Here is a 21,318-nt window from a genome sequence, read left to right on the forward strand (position 1 = left end):
CCACAAACGCAAACACACAAATATGCATTAACCTAAGTAAGAAGTAATCTTGCAGCCTGGCTGGGCTGTTAACTGTGTTGTTAGCTTACTACAGAATCTGAATCTGAACTGCAGAAACTACAGGATGTCTCCTCAGCCCATCTTGATTAAAAGCAGGAGGAGCATGTAACAGTTCTGAGTGTATTTGCGGCCATAATAACCCCATGTAAAAGTCTGTAATCAGGGTGCAATAAATCGTATCGTGCTTGCTGAGTTCTGTCATGAAATGGAAATGGAGTCTCTCATTCTGATGGGAGTGTGGAGCCAATATGTGGTGTATGCCTCTTCATCTTCAGTCCTCCATGCTCTCCCAATCCAGAAAACCACCTCCTTAAACAAATGTGTGTTTGGGTGGAAGTGTGTAAAGAAAATGGAATTAACCATGAAAACGTACTGTTTAAATGTTTACCCATGATTGTGCCTGTACCCCTTCATTTGCATATGTGTGATGTGTGTGTGTGATGATGTGTACTGTATGTGTGTGATGTGTGTGATGATGATGCGAATGTGTGTGATGTGTGTGTGATGATGTGTATGTGTGTGATGTGTGTGTGATGATGTGAATGTGTGTGATGTGTGTGTGATGATGTGAATGTGTGTGAGTGTGGAGGGGGGTGGCTATGAAGTGCATGTTTGAGTCTACGTGTCTGTCTGGCGTAATGTGATATGTGTGTAGGGGGTGATCTATGTAGTGTGTGTGTGTATAAGGAAAGAAGGAAGGGTGTGTGTTTGAGGGGGGGGTGGTATTGTTTGACAACTCCGATTGGGGGGGGGGGGGGGGAGCACATTTGTTCTCTCATTCTTCTACTGTGATGTACAACTAATGGAGCACTTATGCAGGGGAGAGCCTCCCACGGAGAAGAGAGAACACAGAAGAGTGGGTGTGTGTTTATGACTTACAGCCTGAAGAATGTTGTTTAGGTGCTGCTCTAACATGCTGGGTTGCTCCAAGTTGAGGACTTGCTGGTATCTCTTGACTCGTATTGTGTATTGTTAGTATGGAAGTGAATTGAGTGGTTTGCATAGGAACATACTGTGCTCAAACATCCACACCTCTCTCTCCCTCCCCCTCTCTCCCTCTCTCTGTGAGTCTGTGCGTGTATGTTCAAGTATTGCCCTTGGTCCTCAGTTATGTCACTCGTCCGGTTGTTCAGGGTAACAGGATGATTCTGTGCGGCGCATTTAAGCCTGGGCAGACAACTCATTATAAAGTCACAACACTCATATTCACACACATACACAGAAACGAATGATGCGTGACTTCATGACTCTTCTTGGATGTAATGAGGCTAGATAGATCGACGTTTCAATAATCCTGCAGACCTGCCCCCTCAATTTACCCACACACACTTTGAGCCTTTGTTCAGTCAGCCATGTTGGTGTAGGGGAAGCTTCCAGCTGGCTAGAGGGAGGGGGCGGTGTGTACGTTTATGCTTTTCCAGAAGTGCTATCAGAGTTACCTATATGGTTTAGGTGCATAGAGCACAGCTTTCTTCTAAAGGTCCCAGGGTACTCCATCAAACACTGACACACACAAACATACACTCTTTCTCTCTCAAACACACACATACGCCCATGCACTCATACACACGGTCACACAAACTGTCCTCCCGTCTCCGTCCATACGGTAAGACAGAGCTGCAGGCAAGAGCACTAGTGGCTTGACATATTTACTTAGACTTACTTACTTGCACCGAGGCTGAAGGGCAGAGAAGGAAGAAAGAAATAAAAAGAGGTCTTGTGCTTCTTTGTTGCAGTGACTTTCCGCTCGGCTGCCCGAGTGAGTGTGTTTTTGGTGTGCGCGTGTGTGTGTGTGTGCCCACGAAACGAGGCCACTTGTCCCACACCCGGTGTCGTCCCGAGCTCCTCAGCCATTCCATGCGGCCATTGCATAAAAACAGATCCTTGAGTCATTGGCCTGCTCTGATACTCCTGCCCCTTGACCTGGAATTGATGTGATTGTGAAGTGAAAGGGTTGGGGGGGGCTGGGGGGGGGGCTCTGTCAGCTGTGGGTTTTCCTTTTTCCTTTTCAAAAAATCTGCTGTTTATTGCAGACAGCCAGTGTGTGTAACACGACATGGGCTCACTTAGTGGGCAAGCGTGATGGATGTGAGCGCTTGGCTTTGTGCTTGTTTCTTTTGGTTTTGTGTGGCGTGTGCTCCTTTGGCATAGTGTGTGTGTGTGTGTGTGTGTGTTTTGCTCTGGGCTATGGGTAAAGAGTGTGTTGATGGAAGCAGAAGCCCCCCTGTATTCACAGAGCCCTCCTCTTTTGTTGTCGGATCTCGGCACAGCTCTGTCTAACACAACTAATAGAAGGTGGGGTGGGGGAGGCGTGATACATTAAAGGCCTGGTCAATACCTCTGTGTATAATCCATTTGGAACCTGGTGGTTATATCAATCATCCCACTAAATACATATCCACTGGAACCCACACCATTATCTCTCGGCATGGAAACAAAATGTACAAGAAGGACCTTCTACATCGTTAAGGATACTGTCCATGTCAGACAACATTTTTTTCCATTCATGGGAACATGAAACATGGATGAGAAATCAATGGTTGTCTTTTTTTTGACTGACACGTTTGTTTAGTTGTACTCTTCGGTATTGTGAGAATGCTTTACGTAAGATATGAGAGAGAAGGGAGAGAGAGAGAGAGAGAGAGAGAGAGAGAGAGACAGTCAGTGGTGTTCTGAACACCTGCTGTGGGACATGACAGCTTGTTGTGGAGGAGAGTAGGTACTGAGAGGGAAGAGTGCTGAAGATTGCTGAAGTGTGTGTGTGTGTGCATGTGTGTGTGTGTGTGTGTGTGTGTGTGTGTGTGTGTGTGTGTGTGTGTGTGTGTGTGTGTGTGTGTGTGTGTGTGTGTGTTTGTCTGTGTGTGTGTGTGTGTGTGTGTGTGTGTGTGTGTGTGTGTCTGTGTGTGTCTGTGTGTAATAGAGATACTAATAAATGACAGGGAGGCTTCTTCCATCCCACACTTCTTTGAAAATACCTGTGCACTCATCATTGCTGAAAAAAAAACCTCTGCTGTGAATATCATCCTAATATTTCCATGTAGTTACAACTTGAATCATGTGCGATATCCTGTGCTCTGTAGCAGCCTGACTATGTGCTAGACAGAAGAACCAAAAAAGAGGGTGATTTTACACCTCAGACAGAGCCTAAATGGTGTGTTTGCATTGTGGTAATGCCGTATTGATCTTATATGATTTAGCCGCGGGCTGTCTTCACACTCTCAAACACCAAAGGCCGGTGTCCTCTGCACGCCTACAGACAGTGAGAGTCACCTCCTTTACAGAGGAGAACAAAATCATTAGCCTCTCATATGCTATTTAAAAAGAAAACAAAAAAAATCTTACTTCATAGTTCAATACACAAGGAATAATAAGATAATACGATTGGATTTTATTAAGATAGCAAGACAGGCGTATTGAAACATAAGATTCCATGAATGTGTTTGTGAATAAACTTGGAATTATGATCCGGTCTGGATCTGGCACCTTTCCATAATGAGGCTATGATGCCCTGAAGAACTGTACTGAAATATTTGCTGAATTTGAACTCTGCCTTTGACATTTGGTCTACATCCCACACGTTACATAGCTAAATGCTGAATCACTTGGTGTGTGTCTTACGTCCGCAGTCCACCTTTACAACTCAGAGATGTAACCCACCACCCACCCTCTGTTTGTCTGTGACATTCCAGAAACAAAGGCACATGCCCTCCACACTCCTTTTCTTTTCTCTCCTTCAAGGAGCCCTTTGTTTATGAGCTGGGGTTGTTGACCCAGGTGCAGGGACTCAAGGTAACCCCTTCAGCCAGTAGAGACGAAAAGATCCAACCCTTCCCTCTTTCTGGTTCTCTACTAGTGTGTCCCTCCGTTTCTCTCTTCCTCATCTCTACCTATATCTGTAATTTTTAGGGGAGCAGGCTGAGTGGAGGTCAGCTGCTGTTCGGCTATTTATCTTTGTTTCCCTCACTCGTCTGTGTGTGTGTCTGTGTGTCTGTCTGCATATGTCTGCCTTTCCCTTGCTCGTCCTCTCCCTCTCTCTCTCTCTCTCTCTCTCTCTCCCCTTATTCCTGCTCTCTGCGGGCGTGTTGGGGCCCGTCTCCTCTCCGCTCGGAGGTGTCTGTCTGGTAGCAGCAGGTGGGCGAGGGCAGAGAGTGATGTGGTTACGCCTGATCACTGGAAGCGTCCTCCTCCTCTTCCTCCACCCTTCTTCTCCACCCCACCGATACCAGTCCTGCCTGAGCGTGTCGCGTGTCCCTCCGGCTTAAAGCCAAACCCTAACGTTTACTTCCACTTCTTTGAAAGATGTCACAAAACACCTTTCACATGCCACCATTCACTTGTTTGTGTGTGAGCGTGTTTGTGTGAATGCTTACGGAGACCCAACCCCAGTGAAAAGAAGTTTCCATAAGGGTGGAATAAGTGTTTCTTGTTCTCTGGGACCTGAGAGAGATTACCTCTTACTTCTTTAGTGGTGCCAGGGAGGCATGTTTCTGTCTCTCTCTCTCTCTTGTTCTCTCTCATCCCCTGTTCTGTATCTCCCACACATGTGGTCTCTTACACTCTCATGCTGTTTTTGGCATTTGCACATTGAGTTCAGAGGCTTTTTGCATGTGAATGCTCTATGCACTTCTAGGAACTAACTGCTGTGTTTGAGAGAGGGTAAGAGAGAGAGAGAAAGAGCGAGAGAGAGAGAGAGAGAGACAGAGAGAGACAGAGAGAGATGAAGGGGGAATGTTCTCCAAGCAGTAACATTTCACCTTACACCCCCACCCATTTGCTTGCTGAGAAAACCCACTGCAACATCTAAACAAAGAACCCATCTATCCATGAATCCACCCATCCATCTCTCCACTCATCCATCCATCCGTCCATCCATCTCTCCACTCACCCGTCTGTCCACAGCACCATATCACTCACCCAATTTGCCTTCCCTCTCAGAGCCCCTCTTCAGCCATTTGATTTGGGGCTGACTGATGAACCTGCGCTCCAGAACTCAGCTCCCACTCCCTCTATCTCGACCTGCCCACCCCCCCAAAAAACAAAGGGGAGCCTAATAAATGGAGCCAACAACTGCCATTCCAATTCCATTTTATCCACTTGACAGAGAGTAACCAGGTAACCACTGAATGTTTATTCGGATAAAGGAACATTCAGCTGAGCCTTGGGATGGTTCCCTTGTCTGTGCCCATAGAAACACTGGAGTCTGGCTCCATATAAATTCAGTATTCTGGCCATGATAATCTGTCTATCTGGCAATGATATTCTGTTCTTTTTTTCCCCAATGCTAATCGCTAAAGGTTGCTGTCCAAGGGCTTTCCGCGCTACCAGTCCACCAACGACTCAGCAAACCTGCTTCACTGAGCTGGATGACGGTGGAATGGTACATGCTTTGGAATGCCACGTACTGCATGCTCCTCGCTTGAGAAATTTGCTTTTAGAAATCAACAAGAACACGGCTGCCATGAATATTTCATCCTCTTTCTAGAAAGCTGCGCGCACACAACTTCAGAAAGAAACAGAAGCCATCAGAGGAAAAAAAAAGAAAGTAGAGAAATAGAAAGAGAGAAAGAAAATAGAGAAAGGCATAAAGAAACAGAAATATGGTCCTGGAATAATGAGCTCAGCTTCAGGGGTGGAGAGGGCAAGTGCTGAGGGAAGGGCACTGAAAGCCCCTCAGGACGTTGGACGTGTTCAGCCAGAGACAATCTACCTCCTCTCTCTGCAGAGCTGATGTTGACATGGGGCTGGGGAGCGAGGACCAGTTAGGCAGGTTTTCAAAGATGAGTCAGGGGCTGGAGGGTGAGTGAAAAAAAAAATATGGTAATCCTAGCTTTGGAGACACCCAAGTTGATGAGTCTTAACTTTAAAACGGGGGAGAGCTTTAAGTCCTGGAGCCTGCAGAGAAGAGAAGTGGGTGAAGCCCTGACACATGTAAGACGTGCTGTTCGCCCCGTGTTCCAGAGATCACTCAGTACGTTTGAGGCTTGTTCAGGTATCTCTGTGCTGTTCCCCTGTGTTCCCAAGATCACTCAGTACGTTTGAGGCTTGTTCAGGTATCTCTGTGCTGTTCCCCTGTGTTCCCAAGATCACTCAGTACGTTTGAGGCTTGTTCAGGTAACTCTGTTCTGTTCTCTGTGTTGCTGGGATTCATGTGATTCTCGCCTGCAGTGTTTCCATTCACAAGAGTGTCTGTTCACATGTGGGAAAACTGTTGTTTCAAAAACAGCTCTGTTAAGCTCCCTTGCACACCATTCAATGCCTGTTACTGAGACTGTTTACAATGTGGAAACATGGTGCTTAAGCTTCAAAATCAAAAGGAAAGCAAAGCTTTGAAACTTTTCATAACTTCAATCAACAAAACCTAGTTATCCTTCATCTTAAAAAAAAAAAAGCAGCTGCTAAGTCCTAATGCGGAAGCAGTGATCCCACCATGTTATCGTTTGAGGGTGAGTGATTCTCCCGTGTCAGTTGAGTGCCTTCATTTCACAGGCTCCCCATGACCTCCACCCAGCCTGCTCCCTAAGCAGCCGATACTGCTGGGATTAATGAGGAGGTGACATTTTGTGCAGTGGGGGCCTTGTTTTATGTTCCCCTCTTCAGAGTAGGTTTTTTACCCTTTGTATGGGGCTATTCAGTCACTACACAGGAATGCTATCTCTCCACTGATTTCTCTGTGTCGATTTTATTCAGCTTTTATTCTCCACCGGCCATGGAGTGAAGATAGATAGTCGTTTTGTAAGAACTGGGTGTTCCCTTGCCAGACAGATTAAGTAATGCTCAGCTCTTCTCTCTCCTTCACCCCATGCATCCAAATCTGGCTCCCGTTTGGTTGTTTGTTTGTTTGTTTGTTCTTATACGTTATCTGACATATCATGTTACCAGGCAATGCGCCATTCAGATCCGTCTGGTGCCAAACACGTTCCTCAAAAGAAATGCTGGGAGGAGTTTCTTTATTTTGCTGTTGGCTGGAGGATGTCTCTCTCACAAGGGGTAGAATGTGTGTTTGTGGGATTGTGGGGGGAGGCTAGGTTCTTGTTATTACCCAGTCTAAACAAGACTGCTACCCATACACTGACCTGGGGGGCTCCTCTTCCACCCACCTGCCATCCATAGGAATGTCAGGAGGAATGTGAGGGGGTCGAGCGGAAGAGGAAAGTGCCCAAGGGCTGGGTGGGCTGGGGGTCTGAGCCATTGTGCAGGATTGTTGCCATGGGATTGTGGTTACAAAGGTAGCCCGAGGCAGAAAGAGTTAATGAGAAGGTATACTGTAAGTATGAGTGGAAACCAGAACTAGCCCTTAGCAGGCCTGGAGCACTGGTGAAAGATTTGTTCATAGATGGAAGTTGGTGATGCTGTTGGTCTGTTTACACTCGGAGTGGTTTGAGCACCAGGTTTTGCATTCCAAGTTATGTAAGTAACAACCACAGATAAAAAAATCTATTCCTTTTAGGATCAATTTTCAATGCATCGCAGTTGGGACCTGTACATCTATTGTGTGTGAAGGTTACCGTGAGAGACGACAGGTGCACGGGAAAGACAAAGAGGCAGGGTGAGCGTGAGGAAGCAAGGGACGGAAGAAAAGAGGGAAGGTGTTTTCTCCGGTCCTGTTCCAACAGGCCGGTGGTATTTGATTGAGGGGGAGGCTGCTCCCACACAGGGCTTTAGGACAAAAGCCACTGCTAGGAGCTGTCAGGGCACCGAGACACGACTGCGCTCTGGAAGTACCCATTATCTGATACTCCAGGAGGGGTGTGGGTGTCTCTCCCTCTCCCTGTTTGTATGTGTGAGACTTCAGGGGGATAGGAATCCAGGATTCTTTAAATAATGTGTACATCTGTGTGTGTGTGTGTGTGTGTGTGTGTGTGTGTGTGTGTGTGTGTGTGTGTGTGTGTGTGTGTGTGTGTGTGTGTGTGTGTGTGTGTGTGTGTGTGTGTGTGTGTGTGTGTCTGTGTGTGTCTGTGTGTGTGTATGAGAGAGAGTGTGTGTGTGTGTGTGTGTGTGTGTGTGTGTGTGTGTGTGTGTGTGTGTGTTTAAGAAATATTTGCAGGGCCATTTAGGGTGTCAGGTTCACCTGTGTTATTGTGATGTGTAACAGCAAGCAGCGGCTTGATTTCCTTTGCACCTGAGCGAGCCTTAAGTAGCACCTTACTCTAACCCTGTGCCTAAGACTACTTGTATTCCCCACTGACAATTTTAAATTTTTGTATTGGTTTCACCAAGTTAGTTAAATTAGTTAACATGTTCTGATCAGAATTGAAATAACTAAGAGAGATGCAGTGTCAGGTGTGTGCTCAATGAAATGTGTTTCAATGAAAGCCTACGGACACATAGAGAGAAGGATACAGTTAATAATCTCAGACAGGGCCTTTCAAAAAGAGGATTTTCATGCAGTGAAAACCTTTTCTTGCCTAGAGAATAATTTCCTGGCACTGCACACAAAAAAAAGACAATAAGGGACAATGCAAAACAAAAAACAGCAGCCGCCATTTGTCTGGGAGATAAAATATTCTGTGGTCCTTCTGTGTTTAACTGGCTAATGCTGATTGTACAGCCTGATTTTATGCACGCTTTTGTCTCTCCTCCCTTAATTAAACTAATCACAGCAGTCTGAGCACATGAAGGGTTATACTCACAACCAAATGGAACAATGGAGCAGGTCTGTAACCCTCCCTCCCTCCCTCTCACACACACAGTCACACACACACACACACTTTCTCAGAGTGGGTTTTAATCTCCCCTCTCCACCTCCATCTCGGGAGCTCAGGGAATTTTGGGGTGCTTTCCTGCCTAACTCCTCGCCCCTGGGCTTAAAGAAACAGGGAAGAGACAAAAGACTAAATACTCCACTAATGGGAGACGGTGCAGACGAGGCAAGTTTTGTTTCTTTTTTTGTTTGTTTTGTCTGCACAGTCCACCGCCACCACCCCTCCCCCACCACACACACACACAGTTCCTCATGAGTCCATAAAAGAGTGTGTGAGTATATTACCCCTCCATCTCATCCAGCTGTGGCACCCCAGGCCCTTCACCTATGTGACCTGCAAAACCGTTCAACAGCCCAGAATAAGCTGAGCTGCCTACAGCAGGTGGGCTCTCCCTCAAGTGGAGCATACACCGGGATAGCCCTCATTAAGGCATTGCATTCAGATATCTATCAGCGGCAGTAGCTGTGCTTTGTCTTGGCTTATATTGTTTGGTTTAAAATGAAGATTGTTAGAGTTTTTCTAAAGAAAATCACCCACAGAAATTGGTGATCATTTCACAGATCATTTTCGCAAGCCAATGGCTGCACTGGTTTGAACCATCTCATGGATTCCAGAAAAAAAATATTTTTCTGCACCTGTGTCCCTCTCTCTCCCCCCCTCCTCCTTTAAACCTGCGGTGTGTAAAAACTGCATTTATTTTTGGGTGGCGAGGTGAAGAGGAAAAATAGAGAATGGAAGCCGAGTGGAATCGAGAGGGGTGGGGAGGGGGGGTTGAGTTCTGAGTCCCCCCCCACCACCACCACACACTCAAACCCCTCTTTTACCACACCCCACACCCCTCAACCCATGCTGGCGGCTCTGTGTTCCTGATCAGTTTCACAGCAGGCTTATTTTCCACTCACAATGGGGGACCTGGAGGGGAGGGGGTTGGCCTCGCTAAAGTCACCCCTTTCCATTATCCTCTAACAGAATGCCAGAACGGAGCTCAATCTCAATATGGGGGACTACTGGATAATATTAAAGTAGGAGTGGCGTCTTGGTAAAATACGGGAGAGCCAGATACCTCGGCCATTTACATTTGCATGTGTTCATTTGGCTGAGCTGCTCACTATGAAAGGCAGCGGTGCAAAAAGCCTGAAGATGCATCTATCTTAGGTCATGTAGAATGACTATTATCATTCATCTGGGTGTACACTGGTGTGCATAATGTGGACAGATATTCAATAGTCATATGTTAAGTATTCTTAATCTGTAAAATATGAAAATCAATATTGTTCAACAGTTTGACTATGTATTGTGGGAGTGTATTGAACAGCTGTTTCAGTATGTGTGGGTGCCATTTTGTTTCACTCCAAATGCTCATTGTTCTGGGGGCATTCAGTAGGTCTCATGCTTTTCACCTCCACGAGGCCACTATTTATTAGTCTGTGAAATGCCACAGTGTTCAGCAGCTGAATAATACATGCCCTGTGCGCTTGCCCTGTCGTGTGTGTTTCCTTGTTATTCAACAGCCTGACTCAAAAGCTCAGTGACTTTCCTTCAGCAGATCCCATGATTCACAAGAGTGGGGTGGCAACATGTTGATAGATGCCTTGGAACAGACAAACAATATCGCTTCACTGCGGACAGATATGGTCTTTTAAATTTGTATGCGCGTGTCAGGTGGCCACCATTAAGTTTGCAGGCCTGTATGTACTCGTAGGTGTGTATATGTATATTTGTATGCATAGCATGTGCGTGTTTGTGTGTGTGGGTGTTTTTGAGACCTATATGAGATTGATGAAATTAGTTGGTTCTTTTCACCAATGGTGGGAGTTGTCCCCTGGCCCCAGTATTGAGCATTCTCTGATCTGGTTCTGGGTTTCAGGGCGGTTCTGTCTCGGGGGTGCTCCAGCTCCCAGAACTCTGTAGTGGCACCGCTCTCTGTGTACCAAGTTTAAATCTGCACGCAAAATGAGCACATCTCCAGGGATTCTGGGATGTCTTTGTAGAAACACTCTGAGATAAAAGAGTTGCGCTTTGGCTCCACAAAAAGGTTTGTTCTGTGGGGACGACGTTGGGGAGCCTTGCCCAGAACTGTTTGTTTCTCAGAGCGAGGGGGAGGTGGAACGAGCGAGAAAGAGAGAGAAGCCTCACCCCACATCCCCACTTCTCTGACAGGGAGGCATTGGAGGGAGGGCTATGTTGCACCTTGATGTTAAAAATAATGCGTAAATCCTCCTCCTGTTTTTACGGTGTGTACATGTGGTTTATGGATTTTTTGCCTTTTTTTGCAAAAAACACACACACTTGAGGAAAGAAAGGATGTCATGTTTGAAGCTCAGACACGAGGTTGCTCTCTAGGCAAACAACACATGTTGGCAGTCATACTGTGTATTTGCTCTCGGTGTGTGTGTGTGTGTGTGTGTGTGTGTGTTGGCAGTCATCCTGTGTATTTGCTCTCGATGTGTTGTGTGTGAAGGTCAGACCTTGTGTCTCCCTCGGCCAAGCATGAACCTGAAGAAAAAAGCCTGACGTATGAAATGACCAAGGGGCATTGTGTGCTTTCTCCCTTCTGTTATTAACAGAGAGGTGCTGACTCGGGCTGCTCAGCTGCATCCCCCACATACAACACTATTTATGAAACCCTAACTGAAAATGAGAAATAGATAGATAGAGAGAGAGAGAGAGAGAGGGATAGAGGGGAAAGAGATTTTTAATTAATTCTATCAGTACAACCTACAAACTAAAATGCTTAATCGAGGAATTCACGAGGCATAGGCAGTGTTCTTTGATGTACATACACTCTTTGCAGCTGGGCAAAAGTATCAGGGAGACTATGAGTGTTTCACTGATGCTACAGAGTAAATGCAGAGCCCTTTCAGTCAGTGTGGTTGGTTGGTGGAGTGGAGAGTCCTTTCAGTCAGTGTGGTTGGTTGGTAGAGTGTTGTTGGTGTTGGTCATTCACTAGACCACTGTGTATGTGGCGGATGCACCCTAAGCCACTGACACTATAGTGTGAACAAATGGAGGGACTAGCATGTTAGGGGAAAGGAGGATGTGGTTGACTTCATTTGGACGTCAGTGTGGAATGTAAGAGCTCTCTTTGGTGAATCATCACTCTGTTTGAAACCCTGCCGTCCCCTCATTAATTAAACCTTTTAAAGGAGGACCTTTGTGTCAATCAAGGCAAAAGCCACCCTAGACTTCACACGTGACTGAAGTATGACAGTACCTCTGAAAACTGATTTGGAGTTGATAACTGATAGTTTTCAGTGAGTGGCAAAAGGAATAGGGATGGTGTGCACACCGTATGGGCTGGGTAAGGAGAAGTGGAGGGAAGGATATGATGTGAAGAGACAGGAACACAGGGTGGTGTGGTGTATAGGGTGGGGTTTGGGGGATGGGGTGGTGGTGAATATGCTGAATATGAGAGCATAGAAAAGAATGGGGTCAGTTGTAGTTTATATAACTCCTCATAGTGGTGCTGCTTTATTCTACTTTACTGCACTGCAGTTTGCAACACCGCAGGCACACACTCACCAACACAGCAGTCGCCTCGAGGCTCACCATATAGAGAGTAGACAGCATCAGCTGAACTCTGTCAGCTTCTCTCACTCTGTAGACCCATTTTTGCGTGTGTGTGTGTGTGTGTGTGTGTGTGTGTGTGTGTGTGTGTGTGTGTGTGTGTGTGTGTTTAAATAGTGGGACCACACACAACCACACACACACAAGGACATTCCAGGGCTCAGGCAGCTTATTCAGGTTGTTTAAATACCTGTGAAAGACAGGCTTCTCCACTCAGCTTTGCAGTGATCTGTGCAGATCTGAATCTCGCCAATGAAGCACACAGGTGATTCAACATAATGGAAAACCCACCCAATCATTATCACACACTCCACATATGGGACCACCTGCTGAATCCAAAAGCAAATCATTTCAACAGGAGTCCCCCCCCCCTGCCCCCCCTTTATGTGCTTCCTCACATAATTCACCCTCTATCTCTCTAACACTCTCTATCTCCCTCTCTCTTTTGCACTGGGTCAGTGGTACAGTGGTTCTGTCATCCTTCAGGCTAATCCTCGTGATGTGCTATGTGTGTCCCTTCTGTGATCCTTCCTCTCACATTCACACATAACGCGCCGCCGTATGGAAATGAGCCTCTCTTCACACCGTGCAGGCTTGGATTAAAGAAAATTAGGTCATGTTGGCACTGATAGAAATATAATTGAGCCTCAGCTTCAATATCACTAGTTAGCAGCCGTGATTCAGAGTCGTGCTTATCTGAACCCTTTGCTTTCGTGAGAAGGTTAGAGCTTTAATGCTTATCACAAAGTGATATCTGATTGTAGTTCACTTTAAGGTTAAAATTGTGTTTGGATTTCTCACTGTGTATGTGGGGGGATTATCTCTGTGTGTTTTAATGATGTGTATGTTCATGTGAAAAAAAGACACTTTTGATGTACTGTATATTCAACTGTGAAATTGAAATAATGATCTCTCTCTTTCTTTCTCTCTCTCTCTCTCTCTCTCTCTCTCTCTCATCTGACAGATTACTCCCCACAATAGCTTACCATTGAGATCAGCCATGAGGCCCAAGCCTGTTTGGAGATACCGATGACTCCACTATCCTCAGACTGGTAACTGAATTAAACACACACACACACACACACTACATCAAACTAAACACTGATGACTTCAGCCTCTTGTTGAATTTACAGCTCAATCAGTAACAACTACCACTCATGCCAACACTATGTGACACTGCAATCAACCACTACTCCCTTCTATAAATGTTTCATGAAAGAGCTCCTACTTATGTACCTTAACTTCAAATTGCATGACAGTGCCGGCTGCTTGAGAGAGAGAGGCATTATGTGTATGCATTTCACATCTCTCCCCGTCTCTCTGCTGTTGGAGATATTTCTGGGACTCACACGTCTCTTCACACGATCCAAAGCTTTTTTTTTGCTTGAGATGTGCTGAGATGGTGTGACCTCACTTCCTTTGCCTTGGCAGGAGATATTTTCTCCCAGAGAGGTGCTAAGAGCTTCTCACATGGCACAGCGAGAGAGTGCTCAGAGCCTTTTAGAAAAAGCAGCTATCTTCGCTCCCTCCAGTGCGACTTGAACCGTGGCGCTGTGTCACTTTAAAGATGTGACAGCAGCGATATGTGAATTGGGTCTTGTTGTTCTGAGGCAAGAGGCTCTCTCAGTTTGTTGGTCTTATGACTTGAGGTTTAATGGAGGCTCAAAACCACAGATTAGGACTGTTGACAGTATCTGCAAGACTGTTGTTTGTTGCTTTTTTATTCAGCTGCTGCTGTGGTATTTTTTGTTTGTGTTTTTTCTCCTCCTTAAGACACTGAAACATGGGAAACATAGAGAGCCAAAATGGAGACCATGCCTACTATGGGACGGAGCAAGGCCACCTCTCCCGGAAGCACATGTCTCGCTCGCTCCGCCTCCCCAACAAGCAGTCGCACAACTCACGTCCGGCTTCGTCCTCAACCAAGGCCGAGCACCGCAACTCAGAGGCCAGCACGCGCTCCAGCAGCACGCCCAGCATCCCACAGTCTCTGGCCGAGAATGGCCTGGAGCCCTTCAACGAGACGGATGCTCTGGGTGAGCCCATGTGGGGTGACCACATGGCTCTGAACCTGAGGCCTATTTCCTTCCATGACCACCAGGGGGACACTCCCATGACCCCTGCCTCTGAGGACAGCCTGGAGGTGGACACGGTGGTGCAGGAGGAGGACCAGGACAGGGACGCCAGGGAGGTCACGTACCTGCAGCGGATGAACGATGGCCCCCGGGAGGGCGGGAGCTTCAAGAAGAAGAGGAGCAAATCGGCCGACATGTGGCGCGAGGACAGCCTGGAGTTCTCCATGTCGGACCTGAGCCAGGAGCTCTTGACAAGCACGGAGGAGATCATCGACGGCATAGACGACGAGGACACGGACTACCCCGACTGTGGGTCAGGGGGGAAACAGGGGCGAGATGCGGGGGCGAGGGCAAACTCTATGGACGAACTGTGCACGCAGAAAACGCCTGTCCTGCGGGGCCAGCGCAACCGCTACAAATACAGCCGGGAAGGAGACCGAACCCCAGGGATGGAGACACCCGACCAGATGCTGTCCCCTACAGAGGATGATGGGAATGGATACTGCGCGTACACCCTTCCCTGTCGACGCTCACACTGTCTCTCTGAAGGGCTGCCCAGCCACCAGGCACCAGTCTCCAGAATGCAGGGCAGAAGAGCACAGACCACTCATGTAAGTCTTCAGCAGTCTCACTGTATGTACTTAAAGGCACCCAGTGCAACTTTCGAGGCTTAAAAATAAACATTCAATTTTTAGTCTTTTTTACACGTAGTAAGTTTCAATAACTCCCTACGATTACATATCGACATTCAAGGAGCAAAGATAAGACGTTGTTGTGTGGTGAGAACTGATAGAAAATCGATAACAACAAAAATCGCCGCCATTTTCTTTATTTTTTGTAACCTACAATAAATATAGCAGGATTCCAGTTAATGGAAAAATGGCCTCTCCCCACCGGCGATTGTTGTTGTTTACGATTTTCTATCAGTTCTCACCACACAAGGACGTCTCATCTTTGCTCCTTAAATGTCGATATGTAATGGTATGGAGTTATTGAAACTTACCACGTGTAAAAAAGACTAGAAATGTAATGTTTATTTTTCATTGAATGATTATATAAAGTTGCACTGGGTGCCTTTAAATGGTTCTTTATCCTTCTATTACAGGTTGGGATGGGTCAATATCAAGGTCAAGATTGTGAGACTGTAGCATACTGTCAGTTTACTGGCATGGCTGGGGTTTATTCTGTTTTATGTGACAACCAAAAAAATCTCTTTTTAAAAAAATCTATTTTTTTCATCATTAACATAAATTATGTCTGTTGTATGTTTGGCCATACTTGCTGTGACACTATCCCTGCAGCTCAACATGCTGTTTGCAAACTATAATCAGAAATATATGAGTAGGTACAGTAACTTCAGCCTCGGGCTTGGAGGCTTTCCAGTTCTATTTCTCTTTTTTGCTCATTACTCAAATATGAGAGGGATGTTAGTCAGCTAGAGTTCTGACTCACGTTTTGGCCCATTCTGCATAGCTGATGGGATCTGGAGTGCACTGCCGTGTTTTTGGATGTTCAATGTTGTAGTGGCTCTGTGGGTAGAAGAAACACAGACTTCATGAAGCCCCCCTTAAGACTGACTGAAATAAAATTGCTAACTCCATTATAAAATATAACTTTTCACACTAGAATTTTGTTAAGCGTGCAACAAAACATTGCAGTGCTTTTGATAAACACACATTAGACCTATCAATATGACATTATTTATGTTCTTCCTCTGACTTTGTTAATTTTGATTTGAGGTGACTACCATATCACGTGTTTTCTTTCACCTACTTGAGTCAGGGCCAGGCCTTTATATCTCTAAATCTCACCATCAATATCTTACCGCCAATAATCAATTTTATGCTACGTGCAACATTGCCTGCACCAGATCCATTCCAATGGAATGGGAAAGAAAATGCGTGACAGAAAAGACCAGAGCAAGCTCCTTTATGTGACACTGATGGGACAGAATCAGCTTTCGTAATTTAGCCAAGTGAATTTAGGCTTTTTTTCTAGTGGTAGGCCTACTAACTAAGATGCTCGATGTCCATGGCCACGTTTCAACCGGCATTATATAACAGAGGTATGTCCCAATGCTTCGGTGTTTCTCGAGTTGTCATGATGACAAGTCCGGACCTCGGTAAACTCACATCTGGCTACGTGCATGATTAGCTCACCGCCACCAACACAACTGTGCTAGATGTGCAAAGAAGTAACGTACCATTTTGCCACCTTTTCTGTTCCGAACCATTCTTGCACAGTTTAGGTTGTTCATATCGATACCAGCGCAAATTTCAATTTTTGAATCAACTATAGAGATGTTACTAATTTTAGACTGAAATGACCAGATCTAAGCTACCTGCTCACATCTTAATTCGAGAAATTGTAGTCGTTGACTACATCATCTGCCAAATAAATCCATCCATATCGTATTTATTCATAGCCTATGCATACGGTAACCTAAAACATAATTTTTCGCCTGATTATTGTATTTAGTCTCTTCAATATCCAAGATGATTTTCACAGCCAAGTTGTCTTTCAGTTTGTTATTGTTGTTGAATCAAAGGCGAGCACGCTAAATGGCACTTGAATTCATCTACAAGGTGATGTGATGCTATGACTCCTCATCACCATACTAACCCTTTTAATGGAGCCATACTTGATATATGATATAACAGTTTTATTTTCTTCTTAATGCAGCAGTATGACTTAGAGAGGCATTTTAAAACAGTTCAACGATTTGTGTTTTTGGACATCAAAATAAGTCAGGTTTCTAGTTCCTCCTAGGTATGTAGAAAGTCTGGTCTACAAAGCAAATTCACACAATAGACCTGTCTGTGAGAGGAAAGCGTCGCATCCAACCACTACCTGTCTCGTGATGTCTAGACAGTTGCCTACCTGTCCATTCAGTCTGATCCAGGCAAATAAAGACACCCATTCAGATTGCCGCCACAACAGAAAGGAGATGAGAGTGAATTTCCTCTCCCTCACTTTGACCACAGCAGTGTGTTCTCCCACATCCCTGTCACACTGTTCCCTCGTGGGTTTTAATGTCTGCAAAATAAATCAGTGCTCCCCCCCCCCCCCCCCCCCCGCCCCGGTTGTTGCAGTGACTGCCTTTGTAGTGGAAATTAGTGGAGTGTCCTAGTGCGATCCCAAATGTGGCACGAGATGCGCCACGGAGAGTTCAGCTCATTGTCTCACACAACTTCCTGCTGCTTTCGAGCAGGGCCAGGTTAAACTGAGGCCGAGAACAGAAAAAAAGATGGTGTGTACGTACGTAAGTGTTTGCTGTGATTCCACTATCAGGCCAACAGGGTTTAATGGTCATTTGCGAGAAAAAAAACCCATTTGCGCTTCTACTATTGAGCCGATAGCCCTGCTGTATTGCCCTAAAACCCATCCCTCAATCACTCTTTTCCCATGCAAGTGGGATGTTCAAGTTGAGATATCATGCGATAAAGTCTGGGTGCCAGCACCTACAACCTACAACAGAATAAGTTTGAAAAAAGGGTTGTCTGTCATGTTTCTTGATGCTATTCGTTACATTCCCTTCCACTTAATTGGATGGGTTTGAGTATTTAGTCATAGGCTACTGCATCAATCTATATCTATCCAAAGGTAAGGAATAGAAGGCTGACACGTGTCCACTTGTGTCTTGTGTCACATACTAGTCAGGATGAACAGGACAAGTTATTAGTACTTGACACAACCATTCAACAAGGTAGGGCTCATGAATGAAGCCTCCGCTCTGTAAGCATCTCCTCCTCTTCTTCCAGAACATCGCCGCACAGGACGGAAGCGAGTATGGCGACAGCGGCATCGACGGTGTGGCGACCGAGATGGGCCTGCTGTCGCGCCGCTGCAAAACCATGTCGGCCTCCTTCTCCGTCTACTCCGCAGCCAGCAGCTCCATGTTCGCCGGCAGCGACAGCGGGAGCAGCAGCGGCGGGGGAGGAGGAGGTGGCAGTGGGCGATCGCACGGCGCTGACACCCTCCTGGGCGTGTACGAGAACTTCCGTCAGGAGCTGGACATGAGCTCGCGGCAGACACGTGATGCCCTGGAGGAGGCCGGCTCGGCGGGGAGTGATGAGCGGAGCAGTGGCACGCTCAGCTCCATCTACCAATCGGACGCGGCGCTGCTCAGCGCCGCCCAGGGCACCGTAAGGAAGGCCGGCGCCCTCGCCGTCAAGAACTTCCTGGTGCACAAGAAGAACAAAAAGGTGGAGACGGCGGCGCGACGCAAGTGGAAGCGCTACTGGGTCTCTCTGAAAGGTGTGTGTGTGTGTGTGTGTGTGTGCGTGCGTGCGTGTGTGTGTGCACATTTGTCATTTAATCCTTTTATTATATAGAATAGAACTAACTATGGATTGTCTATTTGACGTTATACGGTAATATATATATTTCTGCTCTACTCATGTTCACTCAATTTATTCATGTTCTACTAGATGTTTGTACAACTACCCAGTTGTGATTCCACAGTATGTACATCAGTTCTGTTTAACAGCCATAAAAAGATGATGCGGCCACAGAACAACTCAGAGTTCTTTTGCGGGACCTCAGGGTCAAGTTTTGGTCAAAATCAAAATGGTTATACTGTACAGTCAGATGTAAAGAAACAAGCCTCACACACCTGTGTCCACTTCCTTCCCCCTAATCACTCTAATCAATCTAATCAACTTTAGTGGTTCATGCATTTCCTCAAGTCTGTTCAATTGAAATCTAATTTTTATCTCCAGGTCCAGTTAAATTGCATCTCGGCTACTTAAACTGTAACAAACCACGATTACTACTGAGGGAGGGGGGAAAAATATCTATTCTTGCTTATGCCTTCATTCCAAACCTATAATCAAATTATTCTCTATGCATATCTGCAGACCTTGTGCTGTCTATTTCAGCTAATCTGACTTGACCCATCTGCTTCAAATCAAATTATTGTCACCACTCTCCCTTTCTCCTTGAGCAGGCGGCATCTCATCTAATGCAGGGGGGCTGGAGGAGGGCTGAGATGAATTGACACGCTTTGAAATTTTTGCCTCTATATTTAATTTCTCTACCGAAACGCAGTCTGTCAGAGGCTTTTCTAACCTCCCGCTTGGTAAATAAAAGGAGGCGTGATATGATATTAAAACCCCAACGCCATTTGCATGCCGCTGTAAAATGAAACCTGTCACGTCCCTGTTGGCTATTTTCTGTGGAACATGAAACCTTGTGGTCTCAGCTCTTAATGCCCAATACCACCATTTCCTTTTCCAGGGTGCACGCTCTTCTTCTACGAGACAGACGGGCGGTCAGGTATCGACCACAACAGCATTCCGAAACATGCAGTATGGGTGGAGAACAGCATTGTGCAGGCTGTTCCGGAACATCCCAAGAAGGACTTTGTGTTCTGCCTTAGCAACGCCTTGGGAGACGCCTTCCTCTTCCAGGTATGTGGGTCTGATTCACTAACTAGACCCCAATATATCCCAGTTTATACAGCACTCTGCACCAAACCAAATTAGACTGGCGCCCCTACCATAGAATCACAGATCCATTATACACATACACTTGCTCCAGGAAAAAAAAGCATGTGGTTAACTTAGTTGTGATGCCTCTTCGAGACAGGTGGACGCAATACCTCACATATTGCTTTTACATAATGCACCTCTTTTGTGTCTGTAATATAACTTCACAGTCAGGAATGATTTATGTGGTATAATCACATTCAGTGCAGCAGTGTGATCATGTTAAGAGAACATTAAATAGCACGTTCCCTCACTCATTGTGGACAACATTATATAAAAATCTGCACTTCGTATGCATCGGCACATTAAGCACCATGACTCTGGACCAGATGGATAGACTCTTTGTACATAGACTCATTGTACGTAACCTTTATAATAGATATTATAGCCTATTGTTCTGTTGTCACCTTTAAAGGGCACATCATAATGTTTTCATGCGTGATCTGTCACTCTTTCAACCTCATTGGGCATTCAAATGAAATCAGTGAAATGATGCCCCCCCTGCACACATTGTATGAATGTAAATTATGGTTGTGGAGTTTCTAATGAAAGGGGAATCCATTGGAAACAAGCTGAAGCAAATTAAATGCATTGTGCTCATCATTGCTTGACTACCCTCATTTGGTTCAGAAACAATCACTGATTGTTTTTAAATCCTTTCCCCCTATGGTGACCCCCCTACAACCCAACTCCACCTGATGGGAGCCTTATGCTTGTGAAATGTTTCGTACTCAATATTTAACATTATTTTTGTGATAGTGTGTGTGTGTGTGTGTGTGTGTGTGTGTGTGTGTGTGTGTGTGTGTGTGTGTGTGTATATATATATATTTACTGTATGTATAGCCTATACAGTGGGTTTAGTAGCCTAAATGTGTCATCTTTTCCTGTATCTGACAGATTTTAATCGTCTGTGTGTACCTGTCTGTGTGTGTGTGTGTGTGTGTGTGTGTGTGTGTGTTTGTGTGTGTGTGTGTTTGGTGTTTTCAGACATCTGGTCAGACGGAGCTGGAGAACTGGATCACTGCGATCCACTCGGCGTGTGCCGGTGCGGTGGCCCGGCAGCACCACCGCGAGGACACCGTGCGGCTCCTGCGCGGCGAGATCAAGAAGCTGGAGCAGAAGATCGACATGGACGAGAAGATGAAGAAGATGGGGGACATGCAACTGTCCGCCGTCACTGACAACAAGAAGAGGAAGACCATCCTGGAGCAGGTGAGGAGAAGCGAGATGGGAGGGACAGGATGGTGTGTGTGTGTGTGTGTGTGTGTGTGTGTGTGTGTGTGTGTGTGTGTGTGTGTGAGTGTGTGTGTGGCCCAGACACCACGAGAGGGTATGTGGTGGTGGTGGTGGTGGTGGTGGGGTTTCTCAAAACATAGGGCTTGGATGTGTGAGGATCTCCCTTTAAAGGTCAATTTCTCATGCTTT

General features: G+C 46.0%; 1 protein-coding gene across 1 annotated transcript in view; it reads left to right on the forward strand.

Moving 5' to 3' along the window:
* The window catches only part of tiam1a (TIAM Rac1 associated GEF 1a), a 58,350-nt gene that overhangs the window by 2,971 nt on the left and 34,061 nt on the right, over window positions 1-21,318 (forward strand). Inside the window, exons 2-6 of the mRNA XM_080839293.1 lie at window positions 13,294-13,381; window positions 14,103-15,015; window positions 18,166-18,661; window positions 19,643-19,815; window positions 20,881-21,105. Of these exons, the coding sequence (XP_080695419.1) occupies window positions 14,113-15,015; window positions 18,166-18,661; window positions 19,643-19,815; window positions 20,881-21,105 (1,797 nt within the window). The 5' untranslated portion in view covers window positions 13,294-13,381; window positions 14,103-14,112. The remainder of the gene's footprint in view (window positions 1-13,293; window positions 13,382-14,102; window positions 15,016-18,165; window positions 18,662-19,642; window positions 19,816-20,880; window positions 21,106-21,318) is intronic.

Source organism: Sprattus sprattus, assembly GCF_963457725.1.
Source record: "Sprattus sprattus genome assembly, chromosome: 1".
Taxonomy (NCBI): domain Eukaryota; kingdom Metazoa; phylum Chordata; class Actinopteri; order Clupeiformes; family Clupeidae; genus Sprattus; species Sprattus sprattus.